The sequence below is a fragment of the Bos indicus x Bos taurus genome, chromosome 29 (assembly GCF_003369695.1).
Source record: "Bos indicus x Bos taurus breed Angus x Brahman F1 hybrid chromosome 29, Bos_hybrid_MaternalHap_v2.0, whole genome shotgun sequence".
Classification (NCBI taxonomy): Eukaryota; Metazoa; Chordata; class Mammalia; order Artiodactyla; family Bovidae; genus Bos; species Bos indicus x Bos taurus.
In genome coordinates, this window is record NC_040104.1 from 23,442,122 (window position 1) to 23,469,894 (window position 27,773).

A 27,773-nucleotide genomic window follows, 5' to 3' on the forward strand; every position below is an offset into this window, starting at 1 on the left:
TATATTTGTATACCTGAAATTAATGTAATAATGTAAATCAACTATATTTCAGGAAAAAATTCTGTCTGACTTTTGGTAACTTGATTGTAATGTGTCTTGCTGTGGATTTCTTTGGAATTATTGTATTTGATAGCCTTATTGTTTCCTGGTTCTGGATGTCCATATCCTTCGACAGATTTGGGGACTTTTCAGTCAGTTTTTCTTTGAGAAAGCTTTCAGATCATTTCTCATATTTTTGTCCTTCTAGGACCTCTGTAGTGCCTATATGGTCCATGTGATACTTCCCATAAATTCCTTAGACTTTCAACAGTATATTTTATTTTTTTTTCTTTTTGCTCCATTTACTAAATTATATCAAATGTCCTTTTTTCAAATTATACAGTCCTTTCCTTTGTTTAGTCTGCTGCTTTGACCATCTAGTGAATTTTTCAGTGCAATTATTGTGCTTTTTGATTCATTATTTCTGTGTGTTTCTCTTTAAGGCTGAAATTCTCACTTTGTTCATGTATTATTCTGTGACTAGGTGGTGGTTTAGTCACTAAGTCATGTCTGACTCTTGCGATCCCATTGACTGTAGCCTGCCAGGCTCCTCTGTCCACGGGATTCTCCAGGCAAGAATAGTGGAGTGGGTTGACATTTTCTTCTCCAGCGGATCTTCCCGACCCAGGAATCGAACCTGCGTCTCCTGCATTACAGGAGACTAGAGTGAGCATCTTTATGACAGTTAAATGAACCCTTTCTCAGGTAAATCGTATATCTTAATTTCATTAGGGCCACTTTGTAGTGTCACTTTCTTGTAAAGGGGAGGGGTGTGTTAATTGGACTTCCTTCCATTTTTCCTTGACTTTCTGTGTTTGTGTCTGCACATAGGCAAACTACCCACATATTTTACTCTTCATGAACTGGCCTTGTACTGGAGAAGACCACTAATAAGCCTGGCTAGAAAAAGTGGGCCTCTCAATCTGGTGATAGTACAATCCACTTGCCTTTTTTTTTAGAAGCTCCCAGGTATCTGGAGAATGTCAGGGTCCCATCAGGCTCCTAAAACAAAGGAGACTAGGATCAATTCCTCAGGCAGCCTCCAGGTGAGCACAGTGTATCTTTTCCTTCACCAAGGAGAAGCTGTAGGAAAAATGTTTTCTACTGCTAGCTGTGTTAAGTCAGGGGGAGGGTTTATAGTGAATTCTAGACCAAACTGCTATCTCTCTTCTCTCACCTCAGGTAGCTAAAGTCTGTCATATCCCACATCCCTTCAGTTTTCTGACACAGGCTATACAGAAGTCAATCATATGGATGGCCCCTAGGAAAGCTGGGGCTTTGGATGTATTGTGCACCTCTTTCTCTTCCTAGGGAGAATCTGGGAACTGGTGATTTTGTCCCGGTCACATGGTTCTGAACCACCACAGCTACATGGCAAGATGTATCTTCAATTTTTTTAATAGATTCAACATGACTGGCATCATACTTGAACTGTGTGCAGGATCCTCTTAACCTAGTTTTGGATTTCTTACAAAAGGAATCCGTACACAAATTGTTTTTGAGTCCATGTGTTCATGCAGAGGAGATTCTAGTGTTTCCTGTTTTGCCATCTTGCTGATGGGAAACAAAAGTTAATTTTGGGTCTTCTTTGGATGATGAAAATCTCTACAGTGAAGGGAAAACTTGAGTAAAAAATTGAGTCTATAAGGAACTAAAAGACAGATTTTAAATACAATCCCCTTAGTTCCTATTACATGTAGAAACTGTTCTCTGGGGAAGAGACTGAACAAGCTGCTGCCATCTATAACTGAGTGCATTATACCATTACACTCACATTAAATCTTTTATGGCTGACTCTGTGGCTAAAATGATAACAATAGAGGCAGTTTATTGTCTTTTGCAGTTTGATAGGACTCAAAGTCATAATCAAGATTATGATCTGTAGTTCAGGAAAGCTTTTGAGGGCATATCAGAAATTAATTACAGGTGACATTTTGTTAGAATCAAAGAAATCAAAGCCTCAGAACCTGAAATTACCCTTCAAGGACCAGGGGGATTAAAAAACGATCAGAAGAAACCCTGGGGATATTCTGGCTTAAAAGAGTGTGAGTTTCTGAACTCCATTTATATTCATGTTTCCTTTGTTGGAAGTGGAGAACGAGGACCTCTGATATGACAGTTCATTTCCTGTTTTTGCTGTCCTGAGATTCAGCTGAATCTTGCCGGAAAATCTGTTTGAAGAGAGAGCAGGGAATGTTAGAATTACCAAGGGACACAGGTGATGCAGTTTCTCATTAAGTTCCCTCTCCATGGATGGAACATTCATTCTTCTAGATTTATAAGTTTTACTTTGTGACATGGTGAATTAACTTAACCTCTCTTAGACTGTGGTCCACTCCCTCCACCACTGCCTTTTTTTTTTTTTAATGTAGAGATAATCTTCTTGGTTCCTACCCTGTAAAGTCTTATCTGCATTGCAGATGAGCATTAGGCTTTTGGGATTACTGCCTCTAAATTTACTGGTGAGGGGAAGGTCAAGTGAACGAAGAAATTGTGAGAAGAGGCAATAAAAATTCTGTTCATATTCAAAATTCTTTTTCATAATCCTTTGATTTTTTGTAATACTTATCTTTGCATATGTAGTTCCCTTCACTCCATAGGCTAACTTTTAATGCTTTTTGCTACTTAGTTTAAAAAGTTTATAGGGGAAACTTTTTTCCATGATAACTGAAACTCATTTCCATGATAACGATAAGGAAGTTCCATGAGTGCAAGATAGGGTACTCATAGTCATCCCAGCACATACACTATCTTGTATAGGAGATGTTATGCAAAACCCTGTTTTTCCTCTATGTGCCCCTTTTCTCCTATGCTCTCAGATTCCTTTAGGGAAGAATGGCTCTGGGGAATGGCTCTTTCATGACTCAGTTTATTTTAATGGGATTAAGAGACCAATCAGATCTCCAGCTTCCCCTCTTCTTCCTGTTTCTAGTAATGTATATGGTCACTGTGATGGGAAATTTGAGCTTGATCATCCTTATTGGGCTGAGTTCACACCTACACACCCCCATGTACTTTTTCCTCTTTAACTTGTCCTTCATAGATCTCTGTTATTCTTCTGTGTTTACACCCAAAATGCTGATTAACATCATATCAAAGAAGAAGATTATTTCTTACATAGGGTGCATGACCCAGCTTTACTTTTTCAGTTTTTTTGGTATTTCCGAATGTTATGTGCTGACATCAATGGCCTATGACCGCTATGTGGCCATCTGTAACCCATTATTTTATAACGTTGCCATGTCCCCTAAAGTGTGTTCCAGCCTTATGCTTGGTTCCTACTTGATGGCAGTTTTGGATGCCACGACCCTTATTACATGCATGCTGAGACTGACCTTCTGTGATGCAAACACCATCAACCATTATTTGTGTGACATCCACCCTCTGCTCCAGCTCTCATGCACAAGTACCCACATCATTGAACTGGAAGTGTTCATTGTGGGAGGCATCAACATCATTGTGCCCAGTCTCACCATCTTTGTCTCTTATGGTTTCATCCTCACCAACATCTTCCACATCAAGTCCACAGAGGGCAGGTCCAAAGCCTTCAGAACATGCAGTGCCCACATCATTGCTGTTTCTCTGTTCTTTGGATCAAGTGCATTTATGTATCTCAAACCATCTTCTGTGTCTGTGGATGATGGGAAAATATCCTCTGTCTTTTACACCAATGTGGTTCCCATGATGAATCCCTTAATTTACAGCTTGAGGAACAAAGATGTTAAGCTTGCTCTGAGAAAAACTTTGAGAATGGGAAAGTTTTGATCAGAAATAATGTCTATGCATATAGTTACAGGACAAGGAGATTCTGTGTGATTAATTGCTTTTAGTTTCAGCCTTATTCCTACATAGTTTTTCTTTTAACATGATTAAGAAAATTTGAGTTTTCTCCATACTATATTTCCAATTTTTTAGTCTGGGATTTCTTTTTCCCTATTTGCATACAATCTTTTTTCACATTTTTTTTTTTTTACTGTTTATTGATAACTTTAAAAGGGATATGTAGTATATCTGTTATTTTTTATTGTCATTTTCAACTTTTAATTTTTACTAGAAAAAGAAAATGGTCTCCAAGTGATCAAATTTGAGATACCTTTGATATAATAAGAGATCAGTGATCAAAATGAACTAGATAGCACTATTGTAGCATTATTCTATTGGAGTTGTTCTTATCCTCCACTTGCTGTCAGAAGCATGAATTAGATACTGTTTTACTCTTGTCTTTCCATTTGCTGACTGAGAAGACTATGCCTCCTTTAAATGCCAGAGATTGAAGTTTCTATAAAGGCTTAGATTATAATTCAGTTTGCATCTCTAAATATTTGCATCTAGCTTATGGCAAGTGTTTTCTTTTTACTTTTTACAGTGAAACTATTACATGTCAGATCATATAAATATATTTATTTCACAGATGGTAAAATGAAGTTCAGAATGGTTAATGATTTAATGTCACAGCTTCATAAAAAAATCTAGACTTAACCGTTAGCCTTCTAATTTCAAGTCTATGACTTCTGTACCTACTTTCACTTTGGTCTATTCTATTTGTTTCATTAAGACCATACTATGAGAAAATATTTTTAATTTGAAGATTGACTGTTATTTTTTCAAGGGGGGTATATGAATTTCCTTCATGCTATGTGTTTCTTTTGTTGTTTTTTAGTTTAGCCAAAGTGTTCCATGGTTTTCTTTAGGTGGGAAAGGAATGCCTTTTGGACTAGTATATTGTTGAGATGATTGACTCAAATAGGGAGTTACTTATTCTGAAAAATTAAGAGAACTGAATTTGGGGTGTTTGAAAGTGTTGTTGTTGTTGTTGTTTTAATTAAAAGGACAGAACATGGGTGAGAAAGGAATCCAGAATCATGTCATTAGGACATATTTCAGCAATGCACAGCCAAAAAATAAGAGATAGTTTGTGGAAAGTGGTCACGAAATGTAGGAAACAAATTTTATTCTGAAATTCTGTCCTTCTACACAGAACTGTATGTGTATTTCATGGTCCATAAATCTTTGATAAAGTTGTAATGTGCATGACTATAAAGTAGAAGTGCATTGGGAAATGATGGTGAAAATGCTATGGTCACAGTTGGAACAAGGGAGAAAGAGGGAAGCTAGAGGTGATAAAATAACTAAGGGCATTTGAAACTCAAGTTAGAAAGAAGAAATTTAGAGAGTAAACTGATGGATAATGAAAGAGCCTACCTATGACATTGCTTTCCTTTTTATAGGACCCGAGAAATATTATGGTGCTCAACGGTGTTTTGTTGGATAGGACACAAATTTAAGTTATTTGATTTTTGTCAGTTAAACCAACAGAGCTGGAGAACCTGGGAACAATTAAATCATTTTTGTTCTTGTGGACCTTCATATCTATTAATATTTCCTTGTGTGTGTTTAGTTGCTCAGTCATGTCTGACTCTTTGCAACTTCATGGACTATATAGCCCACCAGACTCCTCTCTTCATGGGATTCTCCAGGCAAGAATACTGGAGTGGGTTGCAATTCCCTTCTCCAGAGGTTCTTCCTGACCCAGGGATCAAACCTGCATCATAGGTGGATTCTTTAGTGTCTCAGCCACCAGGGAAGCCCCTAGTACTTCCATACAGATTTTAAATTACTAAACTTCAAAGTGCAGCTGACAGTATAATGACATCTTGAAGGAAATATTTTGTGAATACACAAATTTTTGCACTGTCTTTACTGGAAAAGATGTTGCTTTAAAAAGTTTTTTTAAAGGCAAAAATGCTACCTTAAAAATCCTCAGTGTGATGTGTCAAGGGATAATTTAAATATTTTCTACATGGATGTCAGGCATGCAGATGTGCAGGAGAAGCTTCCTTAGAGCTTATGGAACCCAATTTGGGAAAGTAGGACCTTTCCCGTCCCATATCCAGTGTCTGTACTCTGATTACTGATTGTTGCTTCTGAACCAGATGTGCAGACACAGGGGGAGCAGCCGCTGTGGGTGCACCTCTCCACCGTGGCTACAAGCTGCTCCTAATCCAGCTGAAGTGACTTCCAGGGAATTTAAAGGCCAACACACTTTGCCCTGTCATCATTATTTTCTCTTTTTGGTCTTTCATGAGCCAGACATTAAAGATAGGACTTTTAAAAAGTAAGAAGCCATACATCAACATGCATCCGCCATGGGTGTACACGTGTTCCCAATCCTGAACCCCCTTTGATGTATGGCAAAATGAATACACTATTTTAAAGTAAAAAAAAAAAAAATGATACGCAGTAAAATACTAAAAAAAAAAAAAAAATGATACGCAGTAAAATACTAAAAAAAAAAAAAAAGCAAGACGCCTATATAGAGATAATGAGAAAGTCCCCATGCATGTACTTGGAATGATACATGCTCAGAAAGACCAGAAAATAATTTAAATTTTCTTCTGAGCCTGATCCTCTGCATGGAGATTGCCTACAACAATCTAAACTACAAAAAATGAGGAGGGAGTTCTAGATGGCAGGTTGGTAGGATGCTAAGCTCACCCCTCCTTAAGAACACAACATATTACCACTACATATAGAGAAACTCTTGCTGACATCCACTTGGGCAAGAGCAGAACAGCTGTTCTACAACCAAGGTTATAAAGAATGATCTGTATGGAGTCTGCCAGGAAGGGGAGAGAAATGATATGGATGGGACCTATACTTCTCACCTGGATAGAGAAGAGGAAGGGGACATCACAAGCTGCAAAATACCCTGGGAGGAGCAAGGATTTGGGGCCAGAGTTTAGGCACATCAGTCATGGGGTTTAACAACAGGAAATAAGCCCCCTTTCTGGCTTGAAAACCAGTGGAGATTTACCTGAGTACTGCAAGTAACTGAGACCTTGCTCTTGAAGAGCATGTGCCAGACCTGCTCACGGAGGCAGCAGATTGAAAACTGCCTGTGACTCCATCCAGCTGGCAATTACCACCCCAGCATCCCCTCTTCCCCAGCCCTAACTGAGCTCCTGCCCCAGCCTCTCATGCTCCTGTGGTTGCTGCCCACTAAAGGGGAGGATACCATCGCTAACAAAAGTGTGCACACTTGGAGGGATGGGAGGTGACTTGGACACTGAGCCTGCAACTGAGCCATTGTCAACTCATATATCTCTGCAGTCACTCCAGGAGGAGTACAGTTACGTCCAGGGAAGAGAACACTATCACCAAAGTGCACATCCTTTTCCATATTGGGAGAGGGCAGGGTCAGCTCTGTGCTATGGCACCAACTCCTCTACCAATACTCAGTCACTAATCAAGGCAAGCACAAAGGAGGAAAAGTGGGGGGAAAAGCCACCAACAAGTCACTACTCAAGGTGAGCACACTGGGGGAAAAGTGGGGAAAAGTCACTAACAAGTCACTAACCACACTGGGAAAAAGAGTTGCTAACCAAAGTATGCACACTAGGGAAAAACCAGCGCAGAAATATAGCCCCAAGCTCTCAGGCCTTGGTCCTGTCCCAAAATACTGACTGCCATCAAATGTAGGAGAAACCCAGTTTCTCAAGGCTCTTGCACCACCTCCTTAGGCTACAGTTCTGGACCTGATAGGGTAGTGACAGCCATTGAAAACTGGAGAAGCCATTGCTCACCCCGGCTCTGGCTCTTTTCCCACCAACTCCATCCATTCCACCAATGGAGTGGCTGCCATCACACTCCAGGAGAAGACACAGTCCATGCTCACTTCAGATCCAGTTCTCCCAGCAAAGCCATTGGACATTCACAGACTTCATAGGGACATTCCCACACAAGAAACCACCTTCAAGCTTGGGATAGGTAATTGCTTTACCTAATGTCATAGAGACAGAGAAAATTAAGCAAAGTGAGATGTTAGAAGAATTTGTTTCAAACAAAAGAACAACAGCAAAAACCTCATTAAATCTCTAATGGAAAGGAAACAAATAGTTTACCTGATATAGTTCAAAGCAATCATAACGAGATATCTAACTAAAGTGCAGAAAGGAAGAGATGAACACCATGGAAACTTTAATAAGGAACTATAAAATATATTTTAAAATCTTAACTGAAGTATATAATAACTGAAATGAAAAATACACTGGAGGAGAATTAGCAGTAGATTAGTGATAAAGGATAATGACTAAGTGGATATGAAAGAGAGAATAATGGAAATAGCCCAGTTAAAACAATAAAAAAATGCAAATAAAATTTAAAAATATGAGTAGCTTAAGGGAGCTCTGTGACACATCAAGTTGACTAACATTTGTGTTCTAGTGGACCCAGCAGCAGAAGAGAGCAAGAAAGTGGTAAAAAAAAAAAAAAAAGTATTTAATGAAATTATGGCTGAACACTTGCTGAACCTGAAGAAGGAAACAGATATCTAGATTTGGGAAGTACAGAGAGTCTCAAATAAGATGAACCCAAAGAGAACCAAACCAATACATATCATATTTAAAATGGCAAAATTTAAGATCACAGTAGAATATTAAAGGTAGCAATAGAAAAATAAGGAATTTCATATGAGGGAATCCACATAAATCTATTATAAGCTGATTATTCTGAAGAAACTTTGCAGGCCAGAGGAAGTAGCATAATATATTTAAAGTGCTGAAAGTAAAAAGCTATAGCCTAAGATACTCTTCCAAGCCAAGCTATCATTCAGCATTGAAGAAGAAATAAAAACATCTCCAACAAGCAAAACCTAGAAGCGTTCATAAGTATTAAGCCAACCATATAAGAAATGTTAAAATGTCTTCTTTATTGAAAAAGAAAAGACTGAAAGAACATTAGGAAATATAGGAAGAGAAAATTCCACTGGTAAAGGCAAATATATGGAAAATGCTGTTGACAAACCACTTAAATAAGCTAGTAGAATGGTTAAAAATGAAAAATGTGAGATTATGCCAAGAAATCAAAGCAACCAAAGTGTCCATCAAGAAATGAGTTTATAAAAAAGATGTGGTATATGTGCACAATGTGCTGTGCTGTGCTTATTTGCTCAGTCATGTTCGACTCTTTGAGACCCATGGACTATAGCCCGCCAAGCTCCTCTGTCTATGGGAATTCTCCTGGCTAGAATACTAGAGTGGGTTGCCATGACCTCCTCCAGGGGATCTTCCTAACCCAGGGATCAAACCCCGGTCTCCCACATTGTAGGTGGATTCTTTACCATCTGAGCCACCAGGGAAGCCCGAGAATACTGGAATGGGTAGACTATCCCTTCTCCAGGGAATCTTCCCAGCCCAGAAATTGGACCGGGGTCTCCTGCATTACAGGCAGATTCTTTACCAGCTGAGCTACAGAGAAATGTAAGTCAAAATAATAATGAGATTATCACCTCACACTTGTTAGAATGGCTATCATGAATAATAACACAAATAACAAAAATTGGCAAGGATATGGAGAAAAGAAAACCTGGGAACGCAAACGGGTGCAACCACTATGGAAAAAAATTACAGAGGTTTTTCAAAAAACTAACAATAAAACTTGTATATGATCCAACAATTGGTATATATCTGAAGAAAACAAAAACAATAATATGAAAAAATACATGAAGCTAGTGTTCATAGCACCATTATTTTTAATAGCATAGATGTGGCAGTCACCTAAGTGTCCATCAACAAATGAATTATACATACATACACATATACATTTAATGGCTGAGTTTTATATATGTCATGAAAAAGAATGAAATTCTGCTGTTTGCAATTATGTAGTTGACCATAAAGAATAGTATGTTCAGTGAAATAATGCAAAGTTCAATGCTATATGTTATCAGTTATATGTGAAATATAAAAAGAAAAAAAATGTATATTACAGAATAGAAACATTTTCACAGATACAGAGACCAAATTAGTGGTTACCAGTGAGGAAAGGGAAGGGAAATATAGGAGTAGGGGATTAAAAGATACAGAACAGTATATATAAAATATATAAACAACAAGGGTATATTATATAGGTGGAGAATACAGTCAATAATTTCATAAAGATTTAAATGAAGTATAATCTATAAAAATATTGAATCTCTATATTGTATACCTGAAACTAACATGATATTGTAAATCAACTATACTTGAAGAAAAAGCTCTTTCTTTGACTTCTGTTAATTTGATTGTAATGTGCCTTGTGGTGGATTTCTTTGGGATCACCTTATTTGGGATGTCTTTGTTTCCTAGTTCTGAATGTCCAGTTGCTTGCACAGACTTGAAGACTTTTTCAGCCAGTTTTTCTTTGAGAAATCTTTTAGATCATCACTTGCATTTTCTCCTTTGTTGATCCACGGAATGTGTATGTGGCCCACGTGATATTAGTACTTCCCATAAATCTTAGACTTTTGGTACAACTTTTCACTCTTTTTTCTTTTTGTTCCACTTACTAAATTATTTCAGATATCCTTTTTTCAAACTCTGTAATTCGTTCTTATATTTGTTTAGTCTGCTATTTTGACCTAGTGAATTTTTCAGTTCAATTATTGTGTTTTGGCTTCATGATTTCTGTTTGGTACTCTTCAAAGAATAAAATAGCCACTTTGTTCATGTGTTGTTCTTCAACTACCTTGACCATTTTTATGATAGTTAAAGAGATTCTCTGTCTGGTAAATCATGTATCTCCATTTCAGTAGGGCCACTTTTAGGATCACTTTCTTGGAAACGGTCTTTTTTTAAATGTAATTGCTCTTTTCTTCATGTTTCCTTGTCTTTGTGCATTCATGTCTGCATGTAGACAAAAATAGAAAACTACTTTAATTCTCATGAACTTGCAACAAAGAGAGATAAGAAAGACTTCCTCAGTGATCAGCGCAAAGAAATAGAGGAAAACAATACATTGGGAAAGACTAGAGATCTCTTCAAGAGTATTAGAGATACCAAGGGAACATTTCATGCAAAGATGGGCTCCATAAAGGACAGAAATGGTATGGACCTAACAGAAGCAGAAGATATTAAGAAAAGGTGGCAAGAATACACAGAAGAACTATACAAAAAAGGTCTTCACAACCAAGATAATCACGGTGGTGTGATCACTCACCTAGAGCCAGACATCCTGGAATGTGAAGTCAAGTGGGCCTTAGAAAGCATCACTACAAACACAGCTAGTGGAAGTGATGGAGTTCCAGTTGAGCTATTTCAAATCCTGAAAGATGATGCTGTGAAAGTGCTGCACTCAATGTGCCAGCAAATTTGGAAAACTCAGCAGTGGTCACAGGACTGGAAAAAGTCAGTTTTCATTCCAATCCCAAAGAAAGGCAATGCCAAAGAATGCTCAAACTACCACACAATAGCACTCATCTCACACGCTAGTAAAGTAATGCTCAAAATTCTCCAAGCCAGGCTTCAGCAATACATGAACCGTGAACTTCCAGATGTTCAAGCTGGTTTTAGAAAAGGCAGAGGAACTAGAGATCAAATTGCCAACATCAGCTGGATCATCAAAAAAGCAAGAGAGTTCCAGAAAAACATCTATTTCTGCTTTATTGACTATGCCAAAGCCTTTGACTGTGTGGATCACAATAAACTATGGAAAATTCTTCAAGAGATGGGAATACCAGACCCCCTGACCTGCCTCTTGAGAAACCTGTATGCAGGTCAGGAAGCAACATTTAGAACTGAATGTGGAACAACAGACTGGTTCCAAATAGGAAAAGGAGTACATCAAAGCTGTATATTGTCCCCCTGCTTATTTAACTTATATGCAGAGTACATCATGAGAAACGCTGGGCTGGAAGAGGCACAAGCTGGAATCAAGATTGCCAGGAAAAATATCAATAACCTGGTATGCAGATGACACCACTCTTATGGCAGAAAGTGAAGAACTAAAGAACCTCTTGATGAAAGTGAAAGAGGAGAAAAAAAAAAAAAAGAAAGTGAAAGAGGAGAGTGAAAAAGTTGACTTAAAGCTCAACATTCAGAAAACTAAGATCATGGCATCCGGTCCCATCACTTCATGGCAAATAGATGAGGAAACAGTGGAAACAGTGGCTGACTTCATTTCTGGGGCTCCAGAATCACTGCAGAAGGTGATTGCAGCCATGAAATTAAAAGACACTTCCTCCTTGGAAGGAAAGTTATGACCAACCTAGATAACATATTAAAAAGCAGAGACATTACTTTGTCAACAAAGGTCTGTCTAGTCAAGGCTACGGTTTTTCCATTAGTCATATGTGGATGTGAGAGTTGGACTATAAAGAAAGCTGAGCACTGAAAAATTGATGCTTTTGAACTGCGGTGTTGGAGAAGACTCTTGAGAGTCCCTTGGACTGCAAGGAGATCCAACCAGTCCATCATAAAGGAGATCAGTCCTGGGTGTTCATCCGAAGGACTGATGATGAAGCTGAAATTCCAATACTTTGGCCACCTGATGCGAAGAGCAGAATTATTTGAAAAGACCCTGATGCTGGGAAATATTGAGGGGAGGAGAAGAGGGGACAACAGAGGATGAGATGATTGTATGGCATCACCGAGTCAATGGACATGAGTTTGGGTAAACTCTGGTAGTTGGTGATGGACAGGGAGGCCTGACGTGCTGCAATTCATGGAGTTCCAAAGAGTTGGACGTGCCTGAGCGAACTGAGCATTGTAAAGGAGCTGATCCTCTCAATAAACTTGGCTAGAGAAAGCAAACCTCTCAATCTTGTGATAGTATAACCCACTTCTTTGTTTTTAGTAGCTCCAGGCCTCTGGAGAATGTCAGGATCCCATAGACCCTTAACACAGGAGATTAGTCATTTCCTCTTGCAGCTCAAATCAACTGGGTCATTGGTTGAACAGTGTACCTTTTCCTTTACCAAAGAGAAGGTGTAGGAAAACTATTTTCTACTACTAGCTAGTAAAGCCAGTGTGGCTACAGTGAATTTTAGCTCAAACTGGAGAAGGCAATGGCACCCCACTCCAGTATTCTTGCCTGGAGAATCCCACGAGTGGAGGAGCCTGGTGGGGTGCAGTCCATGGGGTCGCGAAGAGTTGGACACGACTGAGCGACTTCACTTTCACTTTTCATTTTCATGTATTGGAGAAGGAAATGGGAACCCACTCCAGTGTTCTTGCCTGGAGAATCCCAGGGACGGGGGAGCCTGGTGGGCTGCCGTCTATGGGGTCGCACAGAGTTGGACATGGCTGAAGTGACTTAGCATAGCATATATGGTCACTGTGATGGGAAATTTGAGCTTGATCATCCTAATTGGGCTGAGTTCACACCTGCACATCTCTATGCTCTTTTTCCTCTTTAATTTGTCCTTCATAGATCTCTGTTATTATTCTGTTTTTACACCTAAAATGCTGATCAACATCATATCAAAGAAGATTATCTCCTACATGGGATGCATGGCCCAGCTTTATTTCTTCACTTTTTGGTATTTCTGAATGCTATGTGCTGACATCAGTGGCCTATGATGACCATGTGGCCACCTGTAACCCACTGTTGTAAACATTGCCATGTCCGCTAAAGTGTGTTCCAGCCTTATGCTTGGTTCCTACTTGATGGCATTTTCTGGTGCCATGGTTCACACTGGATACGTGCTGAGTCTGACCTTCTGTGATGCAAACATTATCAATGATTATTTGTATGACACCTGCCCTCTGCTCCAGCTCTCCTGCACAAGTACCTGCATCCTTGAGCTGGAAATTGTCATCGTGTCAGGAATCAATATCATTGTGTGCAGTCTCACCATCCTGTTTCTTATGGCCTCATTCTCTCCAATATCCTTCACATCAAGTCCACAGAAGGCAGGTCTAAAGCCTTCAGCACCTGCGGTTCCCACATCTTTGCTGTTTCTTTGTTCTTTGGATCAAGTGCATTTGTGTACTCAAACCATCTTCTATGCCCATGAATAAGGGAAAAGTCTCTTCTGTCTTTTACACCAGTGTGGTTCCCATGGTGAACCCCTTAATTTACAGCTTAAGGAACAAAGATGTTAAACTTTCTCTGAGAGAAACCCTGAGGATGGTGAAGTTTTGATCAGAAACATTATCTGTCTGTGCATGTAGTTATAGGACAAGGAGATTCTGTGTGTTTATTTAAATATTTATAGTTAGAATCTTATTTCTCTCTTTTTAAAAAAACATGAATTAAAGAATATTTGAGCTTTCCCTCAATAATTTATTTCTGGTTTTTCTGTCTGTTGCTTCTTTTCGCCTAATCATTTGCATGAGATCTGCTGCAGTTTTCCTTCTTACTAGTAATTTTAAATTAAAAATGTAGTATCTCTGTTATTTTTATTGTCATTTCACACTTTCAGTTTTTACTGAAAAGGAAAATGGTCCCCAAGTGATCAAATTTGAGACACCTCTGATATAATGACAGACCAATGATCCAATGATGAAAATCAGCCAGATAAGACTAAAGTAACATTGTTTCACTGGAGTTGTGCTCATCTGCCACCTGCTGTTAGGAGCATGCATCAGATATTCTGTTTCTACACCCATTTTTCCATTTTCTGACCTGGAAGAGTATGTCTCCTTTAAATGTCAGAGATTTAGGTTTCCATAAAGGCTTTGACTGTAATTTATTTTGTATCTGGTAAGTATTTTACATCAAACTTCTTTGGGTTGGAGTGTACTCTTTACCTTTGTACAATGAACTCAGCAAATGACAGATCATCTAAATATATTTTTTTCATCGAAAGTAAAATGAAGCTATGAGTGGCTAATGATTAAACGTCACAGGTTCATAAAGCCGTCCCACTGCTGGGCATACACACCGAGGAAACCAGAATTAAAAGAGACACGTGTACCCATATGTTCATCGCAGCACTGTTTATAATAGCCAGGACATGGAAGCAACCTAGATGTCCATCAGCAAATGAATGGATAAGAAAGCTGTGGTACATATACACAGTGGGGTATTACTCAGCCATTAAAAAGAATACATTTGAATCAGTTCTAATGAGATGGATGAAACTGGAGCCTATTATACAGAGTGAAGTAAGCCAGAAAGAAAAACACCAATACTGTATACTAACGCATATATATGGAATTTAGAAAGATGGTAACGACAACCCTGTATGCGAGACAGCAAAAGAGACACAGATGTATAGAACAGTCTTTTGGACTCTGTGGGAGAGGGAGAGGGTGGGATGATTTGGGAGAATGGCATTAAAACATGTATAATATCATATAAGAAACGAATCACCAGTCCAGGTTCGATGCAGGATACAGGAAGCTTGGGGCTGGTGCACTGGGATGACCCAGAGGTATGGTATGGGGGGGAGGTGGGAGGGGGGTTCAGGATGGGGAACATGTGTACACCCGTGGCGGATGCATGTTGATGTTTGGCAAAACCAATACAATATTGTAAAAAAAAAAAAAATTAATTAATTAATTAATTAAAAAAAAAGAAAAAAATCTAGACTAAACAGTTAGCCTTCTAATTTCCAGTCTGCTACTTGTGTAGTCTACTTACATCTACTTCATTCTATTCTATTTGTTTCAGTATGATCATTAATGAGAAGATATTTTTAACTTGAAGCTTAGCTGTTATTTATTCCAGGGGATGTATGAATTTCTCTCATGGTGCATGCTGCTTTTTTGTTGTTTGTTTGCTTATTTAGGCAAAGCGTTTCACGGTTTTCTTTGGGTGGAAAAGGAAGGTTTTTGGACTAGTATTTTGGTGAGATGGGGCTTCCCAGGTGGCGCTATGATGAGGAAACTGCCTGCCAATGCAGGAGACATAAGAGATGTGGGTTTGATCTCTGGGTCTGGATGATTCCCTGGAGGAGGGCACGGCATTCCCACTTCAGTGTTCTTACCTGGAGAATCCCATGGACAGAGGAGCCTGGAAGGCTACAGTCCATAGGGTCACAAAGTCAGATGCAACTAAATGACTTAGCACTCACATTGATGAAATGATGGACTCAAATAAGAGGGCGTTTTGTGTGTGTCTAAAATTAAGAAAATTGAATTTCAGGTGTTTGAATTTTTTTTTTTTTAAGAGAACAGGATGTGGTAAAGAAAGGAGTCCAGAATCACGTCATGAAGACGGACCTCTACAAGACACATGGCCAGGAAATAAGAAGTCGCTATGTGGGAAGTGGTCATAAGGCTTAGGAAACAGATTTTATTCTGATATTGTATTCTTCGATGCTGTATTGTATATGTATTTCACAGTATATAAACCTTTGATAAAGTTATAATGTACATGACTGTAAGGTAGTAGGGCATTGGGAAATGATGGTGAAAAAGCTGTGGCCACATTTGGAACCAGGGAGAAAGAGGGCAGCTACAGGTGATAAAATAGTTAAGAGCATTTGAAATTCAAGTTAGGAAGTAGGAATTTAGAGATTAAATTGATGGATTTCAAAGCCCCTACCTATGACTCTTCTCTCCTTTCAATAAGGCCCTAGAAATATTATTGAGCTCACAGTGTTTCTCTGAATAAGCTATCAGCTTAAGTTATTTGATTTTTGACAGTTTTTTTTTTTGTGTGTGTGTGTGGAGCTTCATGTGCTACTTCCATACAGATTTTAAACTACTCAACTTCAAAGTGCAACTGGCAGTATAATGACATCTTGAAAGAAGTACTTGGTGGATACACATATTTTTGCACTGTGTATACTAGAAAAGGTGTTGCATTTTTAATTTTTTAAAGGCAAAAATTCAACCTATAAAAGCCTCAGTATGATGTGTCAAGGGTTAATGTAAATATTTTCCATGGATGTCAGACATGCACATGTCCGGGAGAGGCTTCAACAAAGCTTATGGAACTGAAGGTCAGATAGTAGGACCTTTCCCCTCCAATATCCAGTGTCTGTGCTCTGATTACTGATTGTTGCTTCTGAACCAGACCTGCAGACACAGGGGGAGCAGCCACTGTTGGTGCATCTCTCAACTCTGGCTATAATCCTCTCCTGATCCAGCTGAAGTGACTTCCAGGGAATTTAAAGGCCTGTACCCTTTCCCTGCCCATCCTGTTTTTCTTCTTGGAGCCAGACATTAAAGACTAGGACTTTTGTAAAGTAAGAAGCGTACTTCACTCTGTATAATAGGTTCCAGTTTCATCCATCTCATTAGAACTGATTCAAATGTATTCTTTTTAATGGCTGAGTAATACTCCATTGTGTATATGTACCACAGCTTTCTTATCCATTCATCTGCTGATGGGCATCTAGGTTGCTTCCATGTCTTGGCTATTATAAACAGTGCTGCGATGAACATTGGGGTACACGTGTCTCTTTCCCTTCTGGCCAATACAGTATACTAATGCATATATATGGAATTTAGAAAGATGGTAACAATAACCCTATGTACGAGACAGCAAAAGAGACACTGATGTATAGATCAGTCTTATGTACTCTGTGGGAGAGGGAGAGGGTAGGGAGATTTGGGAGAATGGCATTGAAACATGTATAATATCATATATGAAACGAGTCACCAGTCCAGGTTTGATGCACGATACTGGATGCTTGGGGCTGGTGTGCTGGGATGACCCAAAGGGAGGGTATGGGGAGGGAGGAGGGAGGAGGGTTCAGGATGGGGAACACAGGTATACCTGTGGCGGATTCATTTCGATATTTGGCAAAACTAATACAATATTGTAAAGTTTAAAAATAAAATAAAATTAAAAAAAAGATATAATAATAGAAAAAAAAAGTAAGAAGCATATACAGAGATAATAAGAAGATCTCCATATATGTACCTGGAATGATACAGACTCAGAAAGACCAGAAAAGAATTTAATGTTTTTACCTAAACCTGATCCTCTGCACAGAGATGGCCTATAACAATCTAAACTGCAAAAATGAGAAGGGAGTTCTAGATGGCAGGTTGGTAGAATGCTAAGCTCACGCATCCTCAGGAACACATCACATTACCACTATATATAGAGAAACTTTTGCTGAAATCCATGTGGGCAAGAGCAGAACAGCTGTTCTACAACCAAGGTTGTGAAGAATAATCCATATGAGTCTGCCAGGAAGGGGAGACAAGCGATATGGTTGGGACCTTTACTTCTCACCTGAGATAGAGAAGAAGAAGGGGATATCACAGGCTGGGGAATCCTCCTGCAGGAGCAAGGATTTGGGGCCAGATTTTAGGCACACCAGCCCTGGGGTTTAACAACAGGAAATAAGCCCCCTTTCTGGCTTGAAAACCAGTGGAGATTTACCTGAATGCTGCAAGTAACTGAGACCAGACCTGCTCACTCCCAATCACAGCAGGGAGGCAGCAGATTGAAAACTGCCTGGGATTCCATCCAGCTGGCAAGGGCCACCCCAGCATCCCCTCTACCCAGTTCTAACTGAGCTCCTGCCCCAACCTCTGATGCTCCTGTGGGTGCTTCCCACTAAAGGGGAGGATGGATTCCATTACTAACAAAAGTGTGTACACTTGGAGGGATGAGAGGTGACTTGGACCCTGAACCTGCAACTGAGCCATTGTCAACTCATTTGTCTCTGCAGTCACTCCATGAGGAGTGAAGTTGGGTCCAGGGAAGAGAACACTATCACCAGAGTGCACATCCTTGTCAATTTTGGGAGGGGCAGGGTCAGCTCTGTGCTGTGGCATCAACCCCTCACCATTACCCAGCCACTAATTGAGGTGAGGTTGTTGATGTTTAGTTGTTAAGTTGTGTCTGACTCTTTTGTGACCCCATGGACTACAGCCCACAAGGCTCCTCTGTTCATGGGATTTCCCAGGCAAGAGTACTGGAGCGGGTTGCCATTTCCAGCTTTAGAGGACCTTCCTGACCCAGCAGTCAAACCTGGGTCTCCTGCCCCTGGTAGATTTTTTTTTACCACTGAGCCACCAAGGAAGCCTTTAGCACATTACAGAAAAAGCAAAACCAGCTGAGAAGTGCAACCCCAAGCTCTGATACCTTGATCATGGCCTAGAATAATTCAGAAATTGCCATCACATACAGGAGAAATCCACTTTCTCAAGGGTCTTATTCCAGCTCCTCAGGACACACGCCTAACCCTGATAAGGTGGTGAAAGCCACTGAGAACAGGGAAGCCCTTGCTCACACCTGGCTCTGGCTCTGGTCCCACGAACTCCAGCCCTACATCCCACCAATGCAGTGGCTGCAATCACACCCCAGGTGAAGACACGGTCCATGCTCACTTCAGATCCAGTTCTCCCACCAAAGCCATTGGACATACATAGACTTCATAGGGACACTGCCATACAAGAAACCACTTTCAAGACTGGAATATGTAATTGCTTTACCTAATGTAAGAGAGACAGAAAAAGTTAAGAAAAATCAGAAGTTATAAGAATTTGTTTCAGACTAAAGAATGAGAACAAGTAAAATCCTGATTAAAACCCTAATGAAAAGTAGATAACTAATTTACCTGATAAAGAATTCAAAGCAATAGTAGTAAGAATGCTAATGAAACCAGGGGAAATAATAGATGAACAGCATGAGTATTTTAACAAGGAACTGGGAAAAAACTGTTATAGCTCAAGTATACAATAACTGTAGTGAAAAATACACTAGCAGGAATTAGCAGCATTTTAGTGATAAAGAAGAATGCTTAAGTGATATAGATGACAGAATAATGGAAATCACGCAATAAGAATAGCAAAAAAGAACAACAAATTTAAAAAATATGAGTAGTTTAATGGACCTCTGTGAAAACATCAAGCTTATTAACATTCATGTTCTAGTGGAAGCAGCAGGAAAAGAGAGAAAATGTAAAAGATATATTTAATGAAATTTTGGTTAAAGACTTGAAGGAAACAGCTATCCAGGTTTGGGAATTACGGAGAGTCTCAAACAAGATAAACCCAAAGTGAAATGCACTATGGCATATCATAATTAAAATGGCAAAAGTTAAAGATCAAAATAGAATTTTAAAGTCAGCAATAGGAAAACAAAGAATCTCATTTGAGGTAACCCACATAAATCTATTATAAGTTGATTTTTCTGAAGGGCTTCTGCAGGGCAGAAGGGAGTAGCACAATATTTAAAGTGCTGAAGGGAAAAACAAAAAAAAAACAAACCAAAAAACCCTGCAGCCTAGGATACTCTTCCAAGCCAAGAATATCATTCAGAATTGAAGTAAAAAAAGAGCATCTCCAACAGCAAACACTAAAAGGGTTCACCAATACTAAGCCAACTACAGAAGAAATGTTAAAGAGTCTTCATTATTGAAAAAGACTACAAGAATAATAAGAAACTAGAGGAAGGGAAAATTCTATTGGTAAAGGCAAGTATATAGTAAAGGGTGTGGATCAACCACTTTAAACTAATATAGTGGTTAAAAATGAAAATTGTAAAGTCATGCCAAGATATGGAAGAAACTAAATGTCCATGAAGGACCAAATCAATAAAGATGGTAAATACACACAATAGAATACTGCTCAGCTGTTAAAAAGAATGAAGTTTTGCCAGTAGCAAAAAATGAATGGACTTGGAGGATATAATACTAAATGAAATAAGTCACTGAGAAACACAGACACTATATAATATCATATATTTGAAACTAAAAAAACCCCAACAAACTAGTAAATATAAAAATGAATCAGACTCACATATATAGCAAACAAACTAATGGTTATCAATGAGGAATTAGAAGAGGGAGGGGCAAGAAAAGGGTAGGGGACTAAGATATAGTTCACTTCAGTCGCTCAGTCGTGTCTGACTCTTTGCGACCCCATGAAATGCAGCACGCCAGGCCTCTCTGTCCATCACCAACTCCCGGAGTTTACCCAAACTCATGTCCATTGATCCGTGATGCCATCCAGCCATCTCATCCTCTGTCGTCCCCTTCTTCTCCTGCCCTCAATCCCTCCCAGCATCAGGGTCTTTTCCAATGAGTCAACTCTTTGCATGAGGTGGCCAAAGTATTGGAGTTTCAGCTTCAGCATCAGTCCTTCGGATGAACATCCAGGACTGATCTCCTTTAGGATGGACTGGTTGGATCTTCTTGCAGTCCAAGGGACTCTCAAGAGTCTTCTCCAACACCACAGTTCAAAGCATCAATTCTTCGGTGCTCAGCTTTCTTCACAGTCCAACTCTCACATCCATACATGACCACTGGAAGAACCATAGCCTTGACTCTACGGACCTTTGTTGGCAAAGTAATGTCTCTGCTTTTGAATATGCTATCTAGGTTGGTCATAACTTTCCTGCCAAGGAGCAAGCATTTTTTAATTTCATGTCTGCAATCACCATCTGCAGTGATTTTGGAGCCCAGAAAAATAAAGTCTGTCACTGTTTCCACTGTTTCCCTATCTATTTGCCATGAAGTGATGGGACCAGATGCCATGATCTTCGTTTTCTGAATGTTAAGCTTTAAGACAACTTTTCCACTCTCCTCTTTCACTTTCATCAAGAGGCTTTTGAGTTCCTCTTCACTTTCTGCCATAAGGGGGGTGTCATCTGCATATCTGAGGTGATTGATATTTTCCCCAAAATCTTGATTCCAGCTTGTGCCTATTCCAGCCCAGCATTTCTCATGATGTACTCTGCATATAAGTTAAATAAGCAGGGTGACAATATACAGCCTTGACATACTCCTTTTCCTATTTGGAACCAGTCTGTTGTTCCACGTCCAGTTCTAACTGTTGCTTCCTGACCTGCATATAGGTTTCTCAAGGGGCAGGTCAGGTGGTCTGGTATTCCCGTCTCTTGAAGAATTTTCCACAGTTTGTTGTGATCCACACAGTCAAAGGTTTTGGCATAGTCAATAAAGCAGAAATAGATGTTTTTCTGGAACTCTTTTGCTTTTTCAACAATCCAGCAGATGTTGGCAATTGGATCTCTAGTTCCTCTGCCTTTTCTAAAACCAGCTTGAACATCTGGAAGTTCACGGTTCACATATTGCTGAAGCCTGGCTTGGAGAATTTTGAGCATTACTTTACTAGCGTGTGAGATGAGTGCAATCGTGTGGTAGTTTGAGCATTCTTTGGCATTGCCTTTCTTTGGGACTGGAATGAAAACTGACCTTTTCCAGGCCTGTGGCCACTGCTGAGTTTTCCAAATTTGCTGGCATATTGAGTGCAGCACTTTCACAGCATCAACTCTTAGGATTTGAAATAGCTCAACTGGAATTCTATCATTTCCACTAGCTTTGTTCATAGTAATACTTTCTAAGGCCTACTTGACTTCACATTCCAGGATGTCTGGCTCTAGGTGAGTGATCACACCATCGTGATTATCTTGGTTGTGAAGATCATTTTTTACAGTTCTTCTGTGTATTCTTGCCACCTCTTCTTAATATCTTCTGCTTCTGTTAGGTCCATACCATTTCTGTCTTTTATTGAGCCCATCTTTGCATGAAATGTTCCCTTGGTATCTCTAATTTTCTTGAAGAGATCTCTAGTCTTTCCCATTCTGTTGTTTTCCTCTATTTCTTTGCGTTGATCGCTGAAGAAGCCTTTCTTATCTCTAAGAGATATAGCTACTATGTATAAATTAAATAAGCTATAAGAATATCCTGTATACACAGGGAGTATAACCAGTGTTGTATAATAAATATAAAAAAATATATAACCTTTAAAATTTGAATCACTCTGTGGTACACCTGAAACTTATATAATATTGTAGATAGATATCATCCTCCATAAAAAGGTGAAAATTATAAATTCAGTCATAACTACAACAAATGGGATAGACATGAAAATGTAAAATACAACATCTAAATCACAAAATGTAGGGGAAGCTAGTAAAAATGTAAATATACTAGAATTTGTTTGAACTTAAGTTACTAGAATTTAAAATGAGTGGCTATAGATATAGGTCAGTGTATACGAAACTGGTGGTAATCATAATAAACAACCTTCAGTAGATATAAAAACTAGAGAGAAGGAAGCACAAACATAACACTACAGAAATCATCAAACCAAAATGGAAGAGACAAATAGAAAAAGAGCAGAGAAGACATTCAGAAACATCCAGAAAACAAATAACAAAAGATAATAAGTAGATACATATTTGAGTGTCAATAGACTAAATGCTCCAATAGGAAAGCATAGTGTGGCTAAATGGATTAAAATAAAACAAAACAAAGATACAAAAAAAGAGCCTTCTTTGCCTACAAGAGATTCACTTCCGATCTAAAGAGACACCCAGACTAAAATGAGGGACAGTAAAAGATATTCAAGTCAAGTGGAAAAAAAAAGAAATAGAGGAATTCAATACCCATATCAAAGAAGTCATTACAACAAAGTCGATAGTAGAAGACAAGAAGGACATTAAAAGGATCAATGCAAGAAGAGAACATAATGTTCAGAAACGCATATGGACCTAATATGCTTATGTGCTAAGTCACTTCAGTCGTGTCCGACTCTGTGCGATCCCATAGACGGCAGCCCACCAGGCTCCCCTGTCCCTGGGATTCTCCAGGCAAGAACACTGGAGTGGGTTGCCATTTCCTTCTCCAATGCATGAAAGTGAAAAGTGAAAGTGAAGTCGCTCAGTCGTGTCTGACTCTTAGCGACCCCATGGACTACAGCCTACCAGGCTCCTCGGTCCATGGGATTTTCCAGGCGAGAGTACTGGAGTGGGGTGCCATTGCCTTCTCCGTGTATCTGGTCCTAGAGAATAGTATATTCAGGGAACTAACACAAAGATCAGTATGGTATGTTATTAGCCATATGTGTAATATTAAAAAATACAAGAAAAAAATGAATATAACAGAACAGAAGCATTCTCACAGATATAGAGACCAAACTGGTGTGTATCAATGAGGAGAGGGAAGGGGTAAATGAAAATATAGGAGGAGGGCATTAAGATATACAGACCTATATATAAAATATATAAAGAAGAAGGATACAATGAAGACTATAGCCAATATTTTTATATAGCTTTAAGTGAACTATAAGCTATAAAAATATTGAATCACTATGTTGTACACCTAAAATTGACATAGTATTTTAAATCAAATATACTTCAATAAAAAATCTTTCTTTGACTTCTGATAACTTAATTATAATGTCCCTTGTGGATTTCTTTGGGATCATCTTATTTGGAATATTTTTGTTTCTTGTTTCGAGATGTCCAGTTCCTTGCACAGATTTGGGAATTTTTTTCAGTTAGTTTTTCTTTGGGAAATCTTTTAGACTATTACTCACATTTTTCTCTTTTGGTGATCCCTGTAATGCCTGTGTGTCATGTAATATAATGCATTCCATAAATCTTAGACTTTTGACATTATTTTTCATTGTTTTATCTATTCACTCCATTTACTGAATTGTTTCAATTGTCCTTTTTCCCAAATTCTATAATCCTTTGCTTTGTCTGTTTAGTCTGTGGTTTTGACCTTCTACTGAATTTTTCAGTTCAATTATCATGTTTTTGGCTTCATGACTTCTGTTTGGTACTCTTTGAAGAAAAAAGTCACACTTTGTTCATGTATTGTTTTATGACAGTTAAAGGAATTCTTTGTCACTTAAGTAATATATCTCCATTTCTTTCTTTCTTTCTTTTTTTAGGTCCACTTTGTATGCTCATTTTCTTGGAATGTTTCTTTTTTTAATTGAACTTTTCTTTATTTTCCCTTGACTTTCTGCACTCATGTCTGCACACAGACAAAAATAGAAAACTATTTTAATCCTCATGAACTGGCCTTGTATTGGAGTTGACCGTATTAATAAGCCTGGTTAGAAAAGGCAGACCTCTCAATCTTGTGATAGTACAATCCACTTTCCTAGTTTTTAGTAGCTCCCAGGAGTCAGGAGAATGTTAGGATCCCCTTAGACTCTTAACATGGGAGATTAAAGTCAATTCCTTTGGCAGCCCCTCGGTAAGTTGCGTTAATGGCTGCACAGTGCATCTTTTCCTTTATAAGGAGAAGCTGTAGGGAAAGTATTTTCTACTTCTAGCTGTGTTAAACCAAAGTGAGGTGGGTGGCTACAGAGAGTTTTAGCATAAACTGCTGTCTCTCTTCTCTCTCATCTCAGGCAGCTAGATTATGCCATATCCTGTGCCTGTCCTGCTTTATGGCACAGGCTACACAGAAGCCAGTCTTCTGGATGGCCCCTAGATAAGTTGGAGTTTTGGATGTATTGTGCATCTCTTTCTCTTCCCAGGGAGAACCTGGGAAATGGCGATTTTGTCCCAGTCACGTGGTTTGGACCTCCATAGGTATATGGAAGACATATCTTGAATTTTCTTAACAGCTTTAATGTAACTAGTATCATGATTAAACTGTGTTCAGGATCCTTTTAACTAAGTTCTGGATTTCTTACAGAGAGAATCTGTACATAAATTGTTTTTAGTCACTGTGTTCATGCAGGGAAAGGGATTCTAGGGCTTGCTGCACTGCAGTCTTGTTGATGGGAAATTGTTAATTTTGCTGTTCCTTGGGTGATGCTCTATCCTGATAGTGAAGGATAAAATTGTGTAAAATATTGAAGCTATAAGGAACTAAAGACAGATTGTAAAGACAAACCCCTTAGTTCCCTATTACATGTAGAAACTGTTCCCTAGGGAAGAGACTGAACAAGCTGCTTCCATGTCTATAACTGACTGCGCTGTATCATTACATGCACACTGAAATCCTCTGTGACTTAGTATGGACCAAAAATGATTTTAGAGTCCATTTATTGTTTTCTGCTGCTGGATAGGACAAAAATCATAATCAAAATTATGATCTATAATTCTGAAAGATTTCTAAGGTATATCAGAAATTGTTTACAGGTGACATTTTCTTAGAAAAAATAAAACCAAAGCCCGAGAACCCGAAATTGCCATTCCAGGACCATGGGGTAAAATCACTAAGAAGAAAGGCTGGGATATTCTGGCTTACAAGAGTGAGTTTCCAAATTACATTTACATTCATGTTTTCTTTGTCCAAGATGCAGACTGAGATATGACACGATTGAGACTCAGATATGACAGTTCATTTCCTATTTGTGCAGTCCTGAGATTCAACTGAATCTTGCAGCGAAAACTGTTTGAAGGGAGAGCGGAGAATGTTCAGAAATATTAAAGGATACAGGTGATATAGTTTCTTAATATGTTCCCTCTGCATGGATAGAACACTCTTTCTTCTACTTTTATAGCTTTTACTCTGTGACATATGGAGTAACTTAACCTTTCCTAGACTTTGGTTGCTCTTATGTTTCTTTTTTTAATTAGAAGCAATATTCTTGGTTCCTACCCTGTAAATTCCTATCTGCGCTAGAGACAAAACCAGGCTTTGGGGATTGCTGCCAAAAGAAGAGAAGTAAGAAGAGGGTCCAAGTGAATGAAATAATGGTGAGATGAGAGAATGAAAATTCTCTCCTGGTTCAAACTTCTTTTCCAATATCCTTTTGGGTAAAAGGCTAAATTTTGATGCTTTTTGCTACTTAGTTTATAAAGCATTTATAAAGGAAATTCTTGTCACTCATTTCCTTGGTAATGGAAAGTAAATTCTATGGGTTCAGTTTGGGCTACCCACAGTCATTCCTAGTACATATGTCACTTATGTGAGGAGATGTGAGAAATATTTTTTCCTCTGTGTAAGCCTTCTCCTTGTTTTCACAGATCCCCTTAGAGAAGAATGGCTCCAGGGAATGACTCTTTCATGACTCAGTTCATTTTAGCAGGATTAACAGACCAATCAGTTCTTCAACTCCCCCTGTTTTTCCTGTTTTTAGTAATGTATATGGTCACTGTGATGGGAAATTTGAGCTTGATCATCCTAATTGGGTCGAGTTCACACCTGCACACACCTATGTACTTTTTTCTCTTTAATTTGTCCTTCATAGATCTCTGTTATTCTTCTGTTTTTACACCTAAAATGCTGATCAACATCACATCAGAGAAGAAGATTATCTCCTACATGGGGTGCATGACCCAGCTTTACTTTTTGTGTTTTTTTGGTATTTCTGAAAGTTATGTGCTGACATCAATGGCCTATGACCGCTATGTGGCCATCTGTAACCCACTCTTGTATAACACTGCCATGTCCCCTAAAGTGTGTTCCAGCCTTATGCTTGGTTCCTACCTGATGGCATTTTTTGAGGCAACAACCCTCATTGGATGCATGCTGAGACTGACCTTCTGTGATGCAAACACCATCAACCATTATTTGTGTGACATCTACCCTCTCCTCCAGCTCTCCTGCACAAGTACCTACATCATTGAGCTGGAAGTTATCATTGTGTCAGGCATCAATATCACTGTGCCCAGTCTCACCATCTTTGTCTCTTATGGTCTCATCCTCTCCAACATCCTCCACATCAGCTCCACAGAGGGCAGGTCCAAAGCCTTCAGCACCTGCAGTTCCCACATCATTGCTGTTTCTCTGTTCTTTGGATCAAGTGCATTTGTGTATCTCAAACCATCTTCTGTGTCTGCGGATGATGGGAAAATATCCTCTGTCTTTTACACAAATGTGATTCCCATGATGAATCCCTTAATTTACAGCTTGAGGAACAAAGATGTTAAGCTTGCTTTGAGAAAAACCCTATGTGTGGCAGAATTTTGATCAGAGACATTATCTGTCTGTGCATATAGTTACAGGACAAGGAGATTCTGTGTGTTCAATTAAATATTTTTAGTCATGGCCTTATTTTTCTATTTTTTAAAATAACATGCCTAAGAAAATTTAAGCCTTCTCATAATAATGTATTTCCAATTTTTCTGTCTGGACTTCTTTTTTCCTTAAATGATTTGTGAAATATCTCCTCTGGTTTTCCTTTTAGCTAATAGTATTAAATTATAAATGTAACTGTTATTTTCTAGCTTCATTTCAAAGTTTTAATTTTTACTGAAGAAAAATGGTCTCCAAGTGATCAAATTTGAGATACCTTTGATATAATGAGACAGTAATGATGAAATCAGCTAGATATCGCTAAAGTAGCATCATTTTATTGGAGTTGTGCATATCTTCCGCATGCTTTAGAAACATGTATCAGATGCTTTTA

The 27,773-nt window shown here is 38.8% G+C and overlaps 2 protein-coding genes across 2 annotated transcripts; both read left to right on the top strand.

Annotated features, from left to right (window-relative positions):
* Window positions 1–2,874: 2,874 nt before the first annotated feature.
* Window positions 2,875–3,804, top strand: LOC113886306 (olfactory receptor 8B3-like). The gene has a single exon (XM_027532408.1). The coding sequence runs from the start codon at window positions 2,875–2,877 to the stop codon at window positions 3,802–3,804; it is 930 nt and encodes a 309-aa protein (XP_027388209.1).
* Window positions 3,805–20,179: 16,375 nt separating this feature from the next.
* Window positions 20,180–27,334, top strand: LOC113886292 (olfactory receptor 8B3-like). The gene is made up of 2 exons (XM_027532378.1): window positions 20,180–20,193; window positions 26,401–27,334. The coding sequence occupies exons 1-2, from the start codon at window positions 20,180–20,182 to the stop codon at window positions 27,332–27,334; spliced, it is 948 nt and encodes a 315-aa protein (XP_027388179.1).
* The last annotated feature ends 439 nt before the right edge of the window (window positions 27,335–27,773 follow it).